At 42.0% G+C, this 19409-nt stretch overlaps 1 protein-coding gene across 1 annotated transcript in view; it reads left to right on the top strand.

The window, feature by feature from the left end:
* The window catches only part of EHBP1 (EH domain binding protein 1), a 411889-nt gene that overhangs the window by 291933 nt on the left and 100547 nt on the right, over nucleotides 1-19409 (top strand). Inside the window, 1 exon segment of the mRNA XM_040430136.1 lies at nucleotides 3648-3795. Within this exon segment, the coding sequence (XP_040286070.1) occupies nucleotides 3648-3795 (148 nt within the window).

Below are 19409 nucleotides of genomic sequence, written 5' to 3'. Positions count from 1 at the left end.
ACAGAGAGTCCCATTAGGGTTGCATTTTGATTCATTCATTTGCATTTTTTTCCATTGTGCCGAGAACAATGGCTGGTAAATAGCTACAAACAAACAATTTGCATGGAAATGTCAGCAATGTACCTAATTAGTATCTTGTGCTTGTTTATTAATGGGTTTTTAGCTTAAATGGCAGGCACTTACGGGTGTGGGATATTTCAGGTTTCTCTGCCTGGAAATTGGTGAAGGAAGACAGGAGTTTTTGATGGGCATCTGTTGTCATGTAATGTGAGGTTTCCATAAAGTGACCGCACCTCCCAATTACTGCTGGACGTAATAGACTCAGCCCCGCAGCCGTACAGCTGCTTCCCCATTCACACTAGAACACGAGAGTTATATCGGTGGAACTTGCCGATTTCGGCTAGACCGGTTGACCATCTAATGTGTATGGTGACCTCCCTTTTCTTCCCTAACATCTTCCAGGCATTTAGATTTCAACATGCATGGGTCATTTGTTCTTAAGGGAGTCTGCCAGCAGCTTTGTACCCATAGAGAACCCATGCATGCTCTGCTCAACTGAGCGTGCACGTCTTTTGGAGGTTTGGGAAAGATAACTCTTAGCCGACTGAGTGTTCGACCAGCCGCCAGCTTAAGCCAGTTGTCACAATCCAACTTAAGATGGTCATACACTTGTGATAGTTGTTGGGTTGTTCAGCCAACAGCTATTCCTCCCGACGCCACCATAGAAATGCATATTTTCTTGATGTTGAGAAGGGAAAAGTTGCTGCCATACCCTCTGGCAGCGACTTATCTTCCCAATGGGGCAAACGGGCGGACTGGCCATAGAACCTACAGGAAATTTCCCAGTGGGTCGATGCCTAGGGGGCCGCCCAAGACCCCCTCACAGCCGCTGGCTGGGCACATAATGATCTGATGCTCTAAACAATAATTACTGCTAGGATCATCAGGTACCTATGCCTCTGGCCAGCATCCACAGGTGCCCTCTTTAATTCAACTGTATCAGCATCCTCAGCGCAGTGATACAGTGGAAAACATTATTTAATGCTGCACTGTGGTATTTGGTTCTGCTGGGGCAGTATGTTCTGCTGCACTACGGTACTGCTAGCCCTGCCTAGGGTTGGGCGATATCAAAAATATTCCCACGATAACGATATTAAGAAATTTATCGTGATAACGATATATATCGCGAGAAATACCCATTTAAAAGAAAAAACCACTTGGCCACAAGGAGACATTATACTCTATGGGGGTCACAAGGAGACATTATACTGTATGGGGCGGCTACAAGGAGACGTTATACTGTATGGGGGCAGCCACAAGGAGACGTTATACTGTATGGGGGCAGCCACAAGGAGACGTTATACTGTATGGGGGCAGCCACAAGGAGACGTTATACTGTATGGGGGCAGCCACAAGGAGACGTTAAACTGTATGGGGGCAGCCACAAGGAGACATTAAACTGTATGGGGGCAGCCACGAGGAGATGTTATACTGTATGGGGGCAGCCACGAGGAGACGTTAAACTGTATGGGGGCCACAACTGTATGGGGGCGGCCACGAGGAGACGTTATACTGTATGGGGGCAGCCACGAGGAGACGTTGTACTGTATGGGGGCAGCCACAAGGGGACGTTATACTGTATGGGGGGCAGCCACAAGGAGACGTTATACTGTATGGGGGCAGCCACAAGGAGACGTTATACTGTATGGGGGCAGCCACAAGGAGACGTTATACTGTATGGGGGCAGCCACGAGGAGACGTTATACTGTATGGGGGCAGCCACGAGGAGACGTTATACTCTATACAGAGTAAAGAACAATAGTAATATGAACAGAGCTTTATTTTTATTTTTTTCACAAAATCTGTAATGATCCATTCGGTAGATCAGTCATGTTTTTTTAACCCCCCACTGAGCTTTTAGTCAGTCATCTGTATTTTGTTAAAGCATGCTACACTATTGTTGCCATAAGAAAGTAATGGAGACCTAACAGCAAAGTACTAAGGGGAGAATTTCGGAACCCATACACTCCAGAATTTTGGCTTCAAAAATCAGCAAAATAGTGGGTTGCCACTGTTTGGGTTTATTTATGCAAATGTTTGCCACATTTTACCTTTTTACACCATTTACTCCAGTTTTGAAAAGTGGATTGAAAAATTGGCATGGTTCTCCTGTCGGGCTCAGTTAAGCCAGGTTTTTCAACTGACATGTTTTAAAAAGTCACGGGGGGACATTTATTAAAGTTTTACAGCTTTATTGTGGCGCAAAAAAAGTTAAACAATATGGCAAATGCCATATTTGCACCAGAATTTGTGACTTTCTGAGCTCCTCGCCACTTTTCTAAAATGGTCAGAAAAGTGGTACGGAAGAGGTGGAGTCTATCATGGCCCATTGGATTTAGTATAACTTGTCATACCTCAAGTCTACGCCATCCCCTGGCGCATGGAGCGGCAGAGATGTGCCTAATTTATTAAAGGCCATCTCACTCTTAATAAATTAGGTGCATCTTACTCCGGCGCACCAGGGATGAAGACATACGGAAACGCCAGTCTTGATAAATCTCCCCCCCACAGTCTTGCTCGAGTAAAGAGGTGACATAGAAAATGGAGTATCATCTGAAGACAGAAGTGTTATGTTTAAACACTTTTTTTTAAAACATTTTAAACATTATATCATCATATAAAATGTAATCCTCACAAGAGGTATTAGAAAATCAAGTCTACAAATGCAGGTGTGTATTACATAGGACGTACAGTAGGAATGATCCACTGTTCATAGTCACCAACATATGCAGCATAACATATACATTACTAGATAAATTAAAAGAAGGAAGATGGATAAGGAAAACAGAAAGGGAGAGGAAGAGAGAGAGAAGGAAAGAGCGAAGGGGAGAAAGGAAAGAAGAAGAAAAAAAGGGGGGGGGGCGAATTGAGGAAGTAATATTCTCAGCCGAGGTATCTCTCTAGGGCTAAACTCTGTCCATGATAAACCACTGCACTTAAACAATAAGTAAGGAGTGAAAGTCCAGCGATTCCTGCAAAGCCACCCATTTCAACCAAATCTTGATATATTTGGTGGACTTCTCATACGCTTCTGAAGAAATCTCTTCCATCCTAGCAATATACAACATTTCCTGGTAGAAGACAGACGTGTTATACTTGAAGATACACTAAACTCCTCAAACAGCGTGTGGCATTTAATAAATTTGGTGCAAATTACGGCAGTGCAGACTCCTGCAAAACTGACTTACACACCCGCTAAGTGTGTAAGGAGGTGCAGATCTACAGTAGCTGGGTTATTGAGCAGTACCCAGTACCAGATGTCCATCGTGTGTTTATCAACCTTGAATAACCCGTGTGTAATTAAGAAAATGAAGAAAATAGTCCCAGTTGTGCATCACACCACTGTAGAGAATGTATACTTCAGGACGCCATCTTGTACAGTGTATATCTACCATTTTACCCATCGGGGGCCTTTGACAGCTAAGGAGGTTTGGATGTGTTGTCTTTTCTGGCACAGGAAATAGCACGTGGAGCATAGGGAACATACATAGCGGGGTAGGCTATTTGCTATCAGCCCCATCAGAACGAGAATGAAAATTGCATTTTTGTCAATTACTAAGCTGGCAAAACTGTTCAATATTTTCCAGCAGCAAGATGAAGAGAGACGCCGGCAGCTGAGAGAGCGAGCACGTCAGCTCATAGCAGAAGCTCGATCTGGAGTGAAGATGTCAGAACTTCCCAGTTACAATGAGGCATCTGCAGAAAAGTTGAAAGAAAGAGCAAAGACATCTGGAGGTGAGCGAAAGGATTATGTGTCTCTCGTTTATACATCTCCTACGTCTCTGTGTGATTCTTCCCTGGATAAGGGAAAGAGTAAATTAATTGTGTGTATGTATGGGGGAGGTGGAGAGATATAGATATTTTAGATATATTTACATTGTGGAGAGTCTGGATACCATTTTCTGGTGAAGCTTCCCTTTGAGGAGCCATTTTGAAAAACAGAATACTGCCTTGTTTCTTTTAGTCAGGTGCCGCCAGTTATCTGTACCTGATAATTTAATCACGGCTGTGGATCTGGAGCGTTGGTTTTACTATGTCTATTTCTAAGCCGAACATTTGGTGGTTGAGACTTGAGCGTCTGAATTTTATTAACATAAAATGAGGAACATTGGCTTCTTCTTAATGTTTTTTTGCCTTTCTCTGGATTAAAGGGGTTTTCCAAGACTTTTATACTGATCTATCTCCTGGGTAGATCATTAGTATCACACCCAGGAACCCCGCCGATGAGCTGTTTGAGAAGGTACCAGTGCTTGCAGTAGCACCACATCCTTCTCACAGCTGTGCCTAGGCCATGTGACATCACGTTCATCGGTCACATGGCCTAGGCGCAACTCAGCCCCAATCAAGTGAATGGGGCTGAGATACCAAGCGCATCCGATATCAAATGGACGGCACTGTGCCTGGGGAGCTGAGAGACTACCGCGGCGCTAGTGCCTTCTTAATTAGCTGAATGACGAGGGTCCCAGGTTACAGACCCCCCACCGATCAGATACTGATGATGTATCCAGAAGATAGGTCGCCAGAAAGTCTCAGAAAACCCCTTTAACTTTGCCAGATGATAGGCTTAATTGGATGTACAGATGTCTTTTTTCAGCCTTGCAAACTGTTAATCATTTTCTTAATTCCCATAGAACCCCTTTAAGTCCACGGCACACAAGCGAAATCAATTCCTCAATTGTTTTTTATGCAGACCCTTTCTACTAGAGCGTCTTCATCGCTGGACTTTTATTTATTTATTTATTTTTTTACAGTTTTTTTTTTTGTCCAGATCTTAATAATTCTTCTTGTAGAATGAAGAAGTGCAGAGTGCTTGCTTGGCCTACAGCCCTTTCTAGGACCAGTGCTTTCCTGATGTCACCTTTCCTTAGCATGATGCGAACATACATATTATGTCATTATAAATGTATTACCAAATACCTTTCATTAGTTATAATCGCTCGTTTTGTCCGGGGAGCAATCATTAGGAGAAATAGTCCACACGAAACCTGTCCTAATTACACAGGAGGACAAGTTAAATTGCTGCGCCATCTTCCTCTCTTACTTTTCAGGGATTATGATCCTGAATACAGTTTAATATGATCTTCAGATAAATCTCTGTAGGAATGGAGTTCATTAGGAGACATGAAGTACAGAGAGGATAGTGGGGTTGTAGATAATGAGCAGCAGCACTTGTATGCAGTCTCCATTACCACAGACTGTCATGTCAGTCCTCTCTTTACTTCATGTCTCCTCATGAACTCCATTCCTACAGAGATTCATCTGAAGATCTTATAATCTGTATTCAGGATCATAATCCCTGACAAGTAGACAGAGATGAGATGAGCAGCTCTTTACCTCAGTGTTGTAAAGTAACTTGTCCTGCTGTGTGATTAGGACAGGTTTTGTTTGTACTAATAGGACGGCGGCCATTTTATTTCTCCTAATGATTGCTCCATAGCCAAAATAAATTATTATAGCTAATGAAATGTATTTGCGAATATATTTATACTAAAGTAATTTTTAAGTATTTTCATTTTCTTAATTCCCGGAGAACCCGTTTAAGAGTTGCTGTATTAACATGGTCCTAAACCAACTCAACTCCTACCATAGGCAACATTGGATACTTTACACAGTGTTCTTTAAATGTCTTGAGAACTGTCCCGTTTACCATATGCAATCTCATCTTAAAGATTTTTTTCACGACTTTTGTCTTAAACCATAAATTCATGGAAAAAGTGCTAAAAACATTTATAAAGACCTTCCAAATATTGTTAGGCCAGAACCCACTCCAAGTTCTCTTGAGGATGTTCCATTGTTGTCTCAAACAAAACATCATTCATAGGCGACAACATCCACATAAAAGAAAGTGTTCTTTATTCAAGCCAATCTTGTGCATAGAAAGGCAATGTTTTGGCCCCATATATCTGAACCTTTTTCAAGGCTTTAAAATAGGGGGGCTAGAACACCACCTTTTTTATGCCCAAATTGGCAGCTTAAATTTAAAAAATACTTATCTTTTTTACCTCAGTGTCATTGAGACCTTGTGTTTCTCCAAATCACCATTAACCTCAGTATCTACATTTAGTAGATATCTACTTGAATAGCTCAGTATCTACTTGAATAGAGGAAATGTGTGACATTAATGTCGATGGTAACTGGAGTCCACAAGTTCTGGGTGACCATTCTTACACCTAATAAAAATCTCTACAGGTCTTGTCATCAGAATTTCTGGGTAGAACAGCATCAGGCTTTGGACCTATATAACCTCAAGCTATATCAGTATAGAAGTAATGGTTTTCGCATTTTTACATTAATTTTTTTGTTTGTTGTTTTTTTTAATTAATTTCTCTTGTTAATGTCTCAATGCCCATTCCTGTGCAGAACATTTTGCTATACGTGGGCTGCTTACATTTTGCCATCTTGTATCTGGAGACAAAATGACATCCATATGCCTTAGGCTGGGTTCAGACCTGAGCGTTTTACAGCGCGTTCCTACGCGCTGTAAAACGCTCAACAGGCAAGAACCAATGTTTCCCTATGGGAAGGGTTCTCACCTGAGCGTTTTACAGCGCGTACGATCGCGCTGTAAAACGCCCGACGCTCAAAAAAGTTCTTGAGCTTCTTTGGGGCGTCTTGTCGCGCGTTCCCGTACATAGACTTAGCGGGAACGCGCGACAATAGGCGTTCGCTTGTTCCGGAGCCGCGTATGTCAGACGCCCGTAGAATCGCGCATACAGAGCCCGACATCCCGAACGCTCAGGTCTGAACCCAGCCTTAAGGAGGACCTGTCACCACGAAATGCAGTGCAATGTGCAGGCAGCATGTTATAGAGCAGGAGGAGCTGAGCAGAGTGATCGTTTTATGGGAAAAGATTCAGTAAAATTTATGATTTATGTATTTAACCCTTTCAGGACCGGGTCATTTTCCATTTTTGTTTTTCTACTCCTGGCTTTCCCGGACCCGTAACTTTTTTTATTTTTCCGTTCACATAGCCAAGTTGTACTTTCGAATTGCACTATTTAATATTGCATATGTATGTGTATATATATATATATATATATATATATATATATATATATATATATAAAAATCCAAATGGGATGGGGGGAAAAAGAAACGTAATTCTGCCACAGTTTTATGGATTTTGTTTCACTATGTGGTAAAACTGACCTGTGCCCTTTATTCTCTGGGTCAGTACAATTACAGCAGAAACACATTTATATAGGTTTTCTTGTGTTTTAATAATGAAAAAACTTTGGAAAAAATATTTTTTTCTTTGCATTGACCCACGCAATCTACGGAGTGCTCATTTTTTGCAGGGTGACCAGTACTTTTTAATTATATCATTTTGGAGGGTGTATGATTTTCTTTTTAGGTGAAGTGACAAAAAAAATGGTGAATCAGCAATTGTTTATATTTTTTTATCGTTACAGCGTTTATTGTATGGGATAAATACGTATATTTTAATAGTATGGACGATTTGGGACACAGCAATGCCTATGATCTTCATTTGTTCAATTTTTATTATGGTGGGGGAATATTTTTGTATATTTAAAAAAAAAATATATATATTTTTTTTTGTCCCCTTAGGACACTTGAATATGCAATCTTCAGATTCCTTTTCTTACTCTGCAATGAATTGCAGTGTATGGGAGATTCACTATTTTACTATGGAGCCCTGCCACTTGCAGTCCTCCATGGGAACAATTCTCCGATCTCCTCATGGGGAAGCCATTCAGGCCCAGGGAGAGCAGCACTCCCAAGATAAGCTGCCTCGGATGCCATGGTCACATTTGACCACAGCATCTGAGGGGGTTAAATGCCTGTGATGGGCATTAATCGCCGATCACAGACATTAGCTCTGGGTGTCTTCTGTAAGCATTTTTAAACCCCTGACTTCTGCCTTAGGGCCCTTGCACACGACCGTATGCTGTCTGAGACATACGGTCCGTGAGCGGCATTGATTTTGCGCACGTAAGCACACACCATCATAGATTACAATGATGCTGTGCACGTCGGGCCGCCTGTTGTGCTAATGTCCTGCACTCATAAGATCATATGAGTGTGGGACAGTAGTCCCGCCAGGGACCTGACATGCACAGATTGCATTTCCTTTGTGGTCAGATTCTCTTTGAGATCGTCCTCCCCCCGTCCCCCCGCATCTACAGCACTTTTTTCCAGTAAATTTACTGCTTTCATATGAATTTTGCTTTATCTCCCTAAATGAGATATTCAAAGAAACATTGACTATTGTACTGAGTCTGAGTTTATAGGTAAAGTACATTAGAATAAACTGGTGAAAGAAACTTTCTTCTTTCTTACTTCTCCTTAGTATCTATTTTCTTATTCTACCTTCTTGTGTCTTTACTAAAAATAAAATTGTACTAACCTTGGATCTTCATATTTCTGCAGATGAGGATGGTTTTAACAAAGCACTTACTAATGAGGACAGTACTGAGTGCACTCTTGTGTGTGGTGGAGGTGGTGATGAATCCACTAACCTAGACCCAGATCTTGCTGGTAATTCTTACTGCATGTCTTACAGTCTTTGGGTGTTTTCTCTCATATAGGGCTGTCTCTCTCTTTCCGTTTACAGCTACAGGATCATTGAAAAGGTTGTCTCATCTGAGACATTGGTGGCATGTCACCCGGACATGCCACCAATGTCAGAAAGGTGCAGGCCCCACATCTGGCACAAGCACCTATATCCAGAACTTGACCCCAGAGGTGAACGGATAGCAAAGGCAGTGGCAGCCCCATAGAAGTGAATTGAGTGGTGGCCGCCCTTGCGCTTTGCGCTCTCCAATCATTTCTGGGGGACTTCCGAAAATAGCCGAGTGCACTCAATCAGCTATTTTTGAATCTTACATAGAAGCGAATGTAGAGTGCCCCACATAAATGTGCTAATCTCTCCTTCACTGTCAGGGACCCATTCTGAGATAGGTAGGGATCCCAGATGTGGGACATGCACCTGTTTGACATTGGCGGCATATCCTAGTGATATCCCACCAATGTCTAAGATTGTATTAGACTAGTTTTACCAATAGTCACTTTACCTACAGATACAGTAAATCCCCGCTCTTCATTCCTTTTGATAATCATCTACCACTGTTGAGTTTGAACTTCACCCCACCACCCTTTTAACCACCCATGACAGGAGGTCCTGGTGCCCCCATCCTTCTCCATTTCCGTGACTTCAGTGTGCTGTGCACTTTCTTAATTGCGAACATTGCAGCAACTGCCAAGGCAACAGGTTCTCAAAACTTGGTCGGACCCCCTCTCTCCTGATGCCCCCTATCAGCCTCATCGGCTGCCTGAATTGTGTGTATTCCCTCACCTTCCACATACTATAATCGTCGCAAAAACAGAAGCGCCCTAGGCTGCTTTCACATCTGCGCTTTTGCTTTTCCGTTCTTCTGCTCCGTTATGGAAATGCTGGATTCGGCACTTAACTGAGGTGAACTGAGCCTTCAGAACCCATTGACTATAATAGGATCCGTTAGGTTTCCATTCAGAAGGTTTTTGTAGCGGAGACAAAAGTCCTGCTTGGGTCCATAGGCTCTGTTCACTTCAGTTAAGTGCCGAATCCGGCATTCCCATTATTTTCGTTCTTCTGCTCCTATAACTGAGCAGAAGAAAGGAAGTGTCAAAGCGTAAATCTAAAAGTAGCCTTAGGCCTCGTTTACATCTCCGTTTTTTACTGACGCTTGCTGTCCGCATTTTCTGCGGACAGCAGACGTTCACATTGATTTAAATGTGTCTGTTCACATTTCAGTATTTTTTACAGTGAAAAAAAAATCACGGGGACATGCACTACTTTGATCCGTGATTCGGACCAAGCATGCCCATTAAAGTCTAAGGGTCCGTGAAAATCACTGAAACACATCCATGTTGTGTCCGTTTTGCGTTTGTTTTTCACTGAAGACTGATAGGAGATTCTTTGGAAATTTAATTTTAGCTGAATTACGGGTGACACACGGATGGTAAAAACTGACACATAGACGAATCACGGATCCTTCACGGATGAAACGCGTACCCTTTTTTCACAGAAGTAACACTAACACGGAAATGTGAACGAGGCCTCAGAGGAGTTGTCCAGGATTAGAAAAACATGGCTGCTTTCTTCCAGAAACAGCACTGCACCCGTCCATGGGCCGTGTCTGGTATTACTGCTTTTCTCCATTGAAGTGAGCCGGGCTGAGCTGCAATATCACACATCCTGTAGACCGGTGTGATGCCATTTTTGGAAGAAAGCAGCCATGTTTTTCTGGTCCTATACATCTTCTTTAAGAAACTGTCAAGGTGCGACCAAGACATCCATTAAAGAAGACTTGTCACTTCTCTTCACATGTCTGCTTTAGTAAATACTTAGATTCCCCATGAAATAACAATTCTGGAGCAAACTGTGGTTTGTGCTGTACCTCTCTTATTAGACCAGGAAGTGGATGTATGAGGTAACAATTTGACAGCCATTCTCCTTGTCAAAGGGGTGCATCTACCCCTCTGTACCAGTCTGTTAATAGTTTCTTGTTTACTGTGTTTTTTATTTCTGTGTAACCCCAGCTGGATGTACAGCGCCATGGAATTAATGGGGCTTTAAAGGGAACCTGTCATCAACTTTATGCTGCCCATACTAACAGCAGAATAAAGTAGAGACAGGTGAGTTGATTTCAGCGGTCTGTCATTTAAAGGTTAAAAGTAAGTGGTTGCCGAGAACCAACATCACAATCATTGCAGACTGGGCCTGGAGAAGAGTCCCGGCCACCTGAGAAGAGTCCTGGTTATTCATGAACTCCTGCTCTCCCTGCCCACCTGCTGATGGCTGACAGTCTTCTACCTAGTTTTCTCCCTTTCTCTCTAGAAGAGAACTGCCAATCATCAGCAGATGGGTGAGAGAGCAGGAGATTATGAATAACCAGGACTCTTCTCAGGTAGATTGGACTCTTTTTTTACAGGCCTGGGTTGCAATGATTATGATGCTGGTTCTCGGCAACTACTTACATTTAGCTCATGAGTGACACACCGCTGAAATCAGTGCGTCTCACTATTTTATGCTGCCCTCAGTGAGATCAGCATAAAGTTGATGACAGGTTCCCTTTAAATAATAATAATCTCCTACACAGTCTGATACTATCAGGACTGACAGGACAAAGTCCAGACTGTCTTAACACACCCCAACCTAGTATCATCCAGTTGTCAGTTTATTCATACATTTCTTTCAGGAATAATAGAGGAACGGCACAGAGTTCTAAGAAAAGATGCTTCAGAATTATTATATCATGGGGAATACAGTTATTTGTTATCTGGAGAGTTGATGGGTCCACTTTAAGTTTTTCTTTTATCCAAGTAAAACTCGAGCTATTGCTGCCTGGGAATGCTGACGCTGCCCAAAATATTTTAAATGGACGTAATACATATCCTGACTGGATCCGCCAGAGGAAAGTTGTTCTGGCTCTTGGAAGGGTGTCTGCAGTGGGGACCTCCCTTATAACATTCATATGCAAATAGAAAGTGTTTTTGGGATAATACGGCCCCTTTAATCCCAGCATATTCCTATTATTAGCAGTTCTTGATCAGTGATCCTGTACCTGTAGGGTCTTTCTGTCAGTAGATAGGAATCCTTCTGTCCATTTTGTCACATATGTAAATGTCCTGCATTTTTTTAACCATTTCTAAGTCTATAAATATATATATATATATATTAGTGTATATATATATATATATATATATATATATATATATTAGTATATATATGTGTGTGTGTATGTATGTGTATGTGTGTGTATATATATATATATATATAAAGAAAAAATTCAGGCAGCACTCCTTGTTAACTCAGCCGTAGCTGTGCGGTGCCAGCGGTGGTCCCTGGATTCAGGACTTTGAAATAATGAAGAAAATCCGCAGCACTCCTTGAAGTATAGAAAAATGTAGTTTTATTCACACATGTCAAAATAAGACAACGTTTCGGTTCTCTCCCAGAACCTTTTTCAAGTCAGCCTGACTTGAAAAAGGTTCTGGGAGAGAACCGAAACGTTGTCTTATTTTGACATGTGTGAATAAAACTACATTTTTCTATACTTCAAGGAGTGCTGCGGATTTTCTTCATTATATATATATATATATATATATATATTATTTTTTGTCAGTAAGTATGAATCCTTCTGTCCATTTTGTCGCATATGTAAATGTCCTGTATTTTTTTAATCATTTCTAAGTGTGTGTATAGATATATATATATATATCTGTGGACTGTGGCACAGGACAAACCGGGCACAGGTATAGTACTTTCTCCAGAAATTTGGATAAGTTCATTGGAAGACTGCACTGGGATCAGGATAGCAGCCACTGTGTGATCTACAGCGCAGGAGACACCAGCGGATATCACTGTGCTGGAGGATGTGTTACATGGTCAATAGGATTAGAATATTTTTTAATGGTAAATTCCCTTTAAATTGTGAGTTTGTGTTAGCGTGCTTTCGTTTGTTACAGTTGCATGCTTGCTGTTTGTCTGTTGTTTTGTTGAGGTTTCTTATCACAGGACTTCAGAAGCGGAGACTTTCTGCCTCTGGAGCATATCCTCGGCGGAATGGCAGAGCGTTGGCAGTCCTTTCCTCATAAACACCCAAACTTTGCATTTCTTGCTGGAAACACAGAAGGTTTCTGTAATGGAATATATTGTGGGTCTTTATTTTTTATTTCTGTGTGTACAGTTGTATTTATGTATGATGATGCCTGTGATCACTCTTATCTATATAAGTGTTCAATAGCTAGCATGGAGTACAATGATAATCAGGCCGAGATTATTACATTTATTGTTATTTATGACCTAAACAGTCGCTGTGCAGAATAAAGGCTCTGTTTAGACTATGTATTATCCAAAAGTATAGACCTGTACTAACACATTGCCAATAGATGTTAGAAAGTTGCACTTTTGACATACATTGGCATCCAGGATGTTTCTGATTTCTGATCAATGAATGTTTCCGTCATTTTGAAGACTACTACTCTATTTGTACCATCAAAACTGCTAGCAAACCTAGGGTTAAAGGGGTATTGTCACCCAGAAAATGGCATTTATCATGTAGAGAAAGTTAATACAAGTCACTTACTAATGTATTGTTATTATCCAGATTGCTTCCTTTGCTGACTAGATACATTTTTCCATTGCATTATACACTGCTTGTATTCAGGGGTTACGACCACCCTGCAATCCATCAGCGGTGGCAGTGCTTGCACACTATTGGAAAAAGCACCGTCCTATGCGCCCTCCCACAGTCCGGTCACTAGAGAGGCCGGAGCTTTTTTCTATAGTGTGCAAGCACGGCCACTGCTGCTGGATTGCAGGGTGGTCGTAACCTCTGGAAATGAGCAGTGTATAATGTGATGGAAAACTGAATCCAGCCAGCAAAGGAAGTAATATGGACAATCACAATACATTAGTAAGTTCCTTGTATTAACTTTATCTACAGCATAAATGCCACTTGCTGAAGTGACACAACCCTTTTAAAGGGGTTGTCCAGTCTTGGAGCTGAAAACCCCTGGGGTCCTCCCCTGTCCCCCCTGAACATGGAAAAAAAAAAAAAAAACACTCACCTGTTTGTCGTCCCACTGCTGCTCCGTTCCTGGGCACTTCTGATCCGTGCAGGACCAGGAAGCAGCTTGGTCCCTTTACAGCTGTGGCCAGTCACAGGCATCGATGGTCGTGGCATTTTGACTGGTACATGACTGCTGTGACGTAACATTCGAGCTGCTGGGATTGCTTAGGACGGTCATTGGCAGCAACGATCTCAAAAGCTGCTTCCTGGTCCTGCAAGGACCTTAAGCGGCCGGGAATAAAGCAGTAGCGGGACTGCAGACAGGTGACTGGGATTTTTTATGTTCAGGGGGACATGGGAGGCCCAATAGGGTTGTCGGCCGCAAAGCTAGAACGCCCCTTTAACTCCTTGATGAAGTATCTTGAAACAGATGTGAGCAGAAGAAGACAGGATGCAGCAGCGGCGCAACCAAGGTAAGTAGGTGTCCACTGATTAAGCTTCAAACAATTTATTTCAAGTAACGCGTTTTAGGACCAGAGGAAGAGGCCGCTGGAACGACTTGAAATGAAATTGTTTAAAGCTTAATCAGTGACACTTACCTTGGTTGTGCCGCTGCTGCATCCCGTCTTCTGCTCTTCATGTGTCACCCGGAGGGAGTGCTTGGCTGCACCTTGGTCTCGAGTGTTCCTGCAGGCTTGAAGTGGTTGTTGCGCCCCCAAGGTGAGAAGCTCTGCCGTAAGGGCCTTTCTCTGCATCCGACGGTCCTCCCTGTGAAGCTCTAACATTTTCTCTTCTAGTTAAAACAAATGTGAACAGAGCCTCAGTACGTTGACCTTTACAGCTCTCCCATAATAATCACCTTCATCGTCTACTTTTTATTTCCACACATTCAAATTTTTGTGCAGAAAAACCGCACTGTAAAACAGTACCAGCAACGTATATGAGATTAGTTAAATCTCTTGTACACTGTTATTTTTGGCTCCATGTGGAAACTGACCTGCCGTGGGGATTTTGAAATCTGCAGGTGCAAATTATTTGTGCGGTTCTTTTGTGTGGATCTCTCTTATCGATGTAAGGATGAAAACTGCAGAAAATCCGCATCAAGTCTGCACCAAAAACTGCAAGTATCACAAGTATGGCGGTGAGCAGCCAATAGCAGGCCGCGACGGGGACGAGCCTCCCTAGCATCACGGGGGAAGTATAATCTATATTGGGGGGGGGGGGGCATTTTAGGGGTTGGATAACACCTTTAAAGAGGCGCCGTCACCTATCCTGTTTGTTTTAGCAGCTACTTGGACTCCACCTGTCAGTCTCGATTATTCCTAATTTATGGTCGATTATCGATTGTAATCCGGATTGTTATTTTTTTTGCTAAATTGGCTAAAAAACATGTCCAACTAGCCTGGCTATGGTCAGGGTGTCCACTGTAATAACCCCCAAAAGGAAGACATCCTGCCCGGGACAGTATAATACACAGAATGGAGACCATCATCTGTATAACAGCGTCGGCCAAATTACGCTAGAAATCTACAAGATAAATTATTGTTTTACTCAACAAACTTTGCGCCTACTTACGATATTTAATTCCTTTCCTGCCTCCAAGAGAATTCTATTGGCCATTACAGAAAGGAGGTATGAGGGGAGAAAACTACAACTCCCAGCATGCCCAGGCTGTTATTATATGTGATCAGAGGACATTATAGGGAGGAGGTATAAGAGGAGAGAACTACAACTCCCAGCATGTCCAGGGCATTATTATGAGATATCAGAGAATAATACAGGCAGGAGGTATACGAGGAGAAAACTACAACTCCGCGCATTTCCCTGGCTCCCGCACTGAATACATCGCTTCTCCAGTTTATCTTCCACACAAAGCTCCGCCCCTTGTCACATGACCTCGTTACAGGTCCTTCCTTACAACTTGTCCACTGTTGAGCTCCGCCCTTCCTTCACTGATCATGTGACAGTGACAGGTCCTTCAGCTCTTGTACAGCACTATACCAGCACAGCCTGTACGGTTCTATTCTGTTCCTGCTGCCCACACCTAGATTAAGGTCACTGATGAGACTACATAGCCATCACGCTGGAATAAAGAATTTGATATCACAATTTTTTATTTTATTTTTAAATCGTCACACACTAAAAGGATGAATTATTTGAATTAATTAACTAATTTTGTCCAGCCTTAATTCTAAAGTAATAACAATTCTGGAGCATCTATTTTTATGATGTGCCATTCCTTTATTATTCCTGCTTGAACTTTTGAATGAATTAGCAGTTTGCAATGAAGTTCCAGGAGGGCGTGTCCAGTTGGGGGTGTGTCTCTGCACAATCTGACATTATCCAATAAATGCTGCCAGTGTCAGACTGTGCAGGGATACACCCCCAGCTGCTGAACCTTCATTGCAAACTTCTAGTAATTCATTCCTAACTTCTAGCAGGAATAATAAAGAAAGGGCACAACATAGTTATAAAAACAGATGCAAGGGGGATGGAAGGTGTTGCTAAAACAGACATGTCAGGAGAGGTGACGGGTCCTCTTTAAGCTTCAGTGCTGTTGGTAATGAGGAAGGTAGATAGCAGAATTCTTCTTCTTACGGTGCCCTTAGACATTGGATCAACGTTGGCCAAAAGTTTCCATCCCAACATCTAATATTTATGCAAGTGTCCCGTCTCTACCTATTGCCATATGTGAGGTCAAAAGACAGGAACGGCGTGCTGGATTTCAACATGCCCAATCCTTTTTGTTCTCAAAGAGGTGCCTGCTATCTGGTTAATTCCCCATTCAGAAGACATGCATGCCTGGCTGAGCCGAGCATACATGTGGTTTGGGGTATGACGTGTCAAATGGAAATAACTGCTGGCTTCCCTTCTACCATGTTTCTGTGGGGGGTTTTTTTAAAGCAAGTTTACCGTGGCTTTGAGCGCTGTTTTTGCTAAAACATTTTTTCTGCTTTTATGGACATTTTATATGCTGTGGCCGGTTGTGTATGTTGAGGATTATGCATTTGGTGGGGGTTTGAGATTATTTGGGAGGTTATGTGGGTGACAGAGGGCATATGTAGGTGATGCAGTGAGGGATAGTCCTCCATGAGGAGTCTTCTGGCTGGGACCATGGACTTGTACAGGCAGCAAAGAGACGCTCTGTTATATAGGTATATAGAATAGGTCCTCAGAGACCATATGGGAATTTTGCTATATACTGTGCACCATCCGGTAGTTAAGAACCCTGCCTGCCCTCTTCATCGTTAGAAGAAAAGGAATGACCCCTGTACCTGACAGCCCCAACCATTTGTGTTCCTAAGGTGGTCATTTGGATTGACAGGTTTGAGCACAGGAATAATTGTAGTCATCGTTAATGACAAGAATAGAACGCAGTTTGTTGTAGTTCTTATGAAAATTTGATCTGTGGTGATGGATGAAATACTCAAGTCTTTTGAAGTGTTTTCCAGGAAACAGAGTTAAACTTTTTAGAATGAGGTTTATCCTTGACTGGATTAGTGACCTTGTCACATTGTGAACCCTCTACCTCTTCACCGCATCCCGGGCAGTTCAGTTTATGGATGACTGTATGAACATCTAAATAGGATAGTTGTGTCCTAAACACTGCAGTCATATTTGGGACATACCCTGGGCAAGGTTTATTAAATACTTTATTTGCAGATGCCTATACAGGCGTTGAACCGATCTTGCCCCAGGTCAATATTTAATACTTCACTTGTATTATTATTGTGTTAAAATACGTCCTTTATACCTTTATTTCAAAATAAAGGTATAAAGGACGTATTTTAACACAATAATAAAAAAAGTGAAGTATTAAATATTGACCTAAACACTGCAGACTACGTTTCGTTTTTTAGGACTGTATTAGATTAAACTATCTAGTAGGCGATTTGTCGGGAGTGAAACGTTCCTTCCCAGCAATCGCCTGCTCGCTAGCGGAGGAGACTGCTGCTATTACATGTGGCGATCTCCTCCACAGCATGGGGAGGAGTGATCGCTGTGCCATCCCTTATCCTCATACTGACTAGTTGTTTGCTTGAAAATCTGGATTGCCCGATGAACGAGCGTTTGCTTGTTCATCGGGTAATTGGCGGCGGTATATATAACGAGCGCTTCTGTGAATTTTGCATCCATCTTTAATTGGCTTTTTTTTTTCTTTTTCTTTTTTTTTTAACTCCAACCACTGCAGTGCCCTCAGTTATTATTATGCCCCCCATTGTGCCCTCAGTATATAATGGCCTCCATAGTGCCTGCAGTATTATAAATGGTCCCCCATAGTACCACTAGTATTGTAAATGACCCACATATATATAATGTCGTCCCCATGCTCCCCCCTCCCCCCCTTTGACTTTGGCTGGGTTACAGAGACAAAAATTTTCAGCCTAAATATCTTACTCATCTATAGTAGATGTGGACTATTTTCTGGTTCCCCTTAGCCACATGTACTTTTTCAGAATTGAAAAGGTAAGTGTGAACAGTGTCTAAAAAGCATAATAAATTCTGCACGTGTTATGTACATTTTTGACCCAGCACATCCATCGTTGTTTTAATCCTTGATGATTGGATGTTGTTGGGATAGCTGGAGTGGTGCAGCTCTGTTCACATCACGTTCAGGATGTACACATATGACGAGTGACGCTGAAAATCTGCCCCAGGCATATGTAACTCTATGTCTGGACCGGTGCCTTGGTCTGCCATTGACTCCTATTGTAATAAAATAAAATAAAGTATACCCAATGGTATATGTTTGCAGGATTCCTTGAGGTTTATTAGGACACTGACTTGGCACCTTTGGACTTTGCAGTCTGTGGGCATGTCAGCACCACATCAAAGTGCTATCGGTGTATACACCAAATGCATAAATGTGATGTGACCACAGCCTGAGCTGTAGGAACTCTGGGTACATGTCTGTAAATTTACAGTTTTCCTTTTTTTTTTCATCGTGGTAAGTGGAGTAAAAAATGTTTAAAATTATATATTTTTTTAAAATATATATATTTATCATCACTTAAAAATCTGTTGTATTGTTGCTTTTCTAAAGCACTCCCACAATTTTTTTTATTCTCTGATGTGTTCGAAAGGTACATGATGTAAATTGTAGTGAAGGAAATTTTCTTATCAGTGACTATTTGTGAGTTATAACCTCCCTTCGGATCCTCAGCTGTGTCATGTGACCAACACTCTGATTCTCCAAATAACACTGCATCTTATGTTTGGACAGAAAGCCAGTTTCTCTGTGTATTCCTATGGGAACCTCACTGTCAGTCTCATAGGAATGAATAGAGAAGTAACTGACTTTCTGTCCTGTGTTAGTTGGAGATCGGAATGCTGGTCACGTGACACAGCTGAGGATCAGAAGGGAGGTTATAACTCACAAATATAGTGACCAGTAAGAATATTGCCTTCACTACCCTTTACATCATGTACCTTTCTAACAGGTCAGAGAATAACTTTTTTGTGGGACTGCTTCTTCAACCAAATAGCGTGAAGAAAAACACTAATGTGAACTAGACTTGTCTGCCCCGTGGTGCGGTACTTTTTGTTATAGTCTTGTCATCTTTGGGACACTATATACAGGCGGTAAATCCTGGACAGGTTCCACGGCATTACACGGTTTCTCATATTCAGAGCTGTGATAACACAATTCGAGGCCCTAAAGCAATTAAAACCCCTTTGGTGACACTTCTGAGAAGGAAATCTGATATTTTCCAGGTTAAGTATGTCTCGTGTACTTATGCAACGGCGAAAACATACTGCTAAAAGTCAGCGAACGAATGTACTTGCATACCAAAGTGCGTATGTACGTGTATCTACATGAGAGGCAATGTT

Source organism: Bufo bufo, chromosome 4 (assembly GCF_905171765.1).
Source record: "Bufo bufo chromosome 4, aBufBuf1.1, whole genome shotgun sequence".
NCBI classification, from domain to species: domain Eukaryota; kingdom Metazoa; phylum Chordata; class Amphibia; order Anura; family Bufonidae; genus Bufo; species Bufo bufo.
This window is presented reverse-complemented; position numbering and strand designations above follow the sequence as displayed.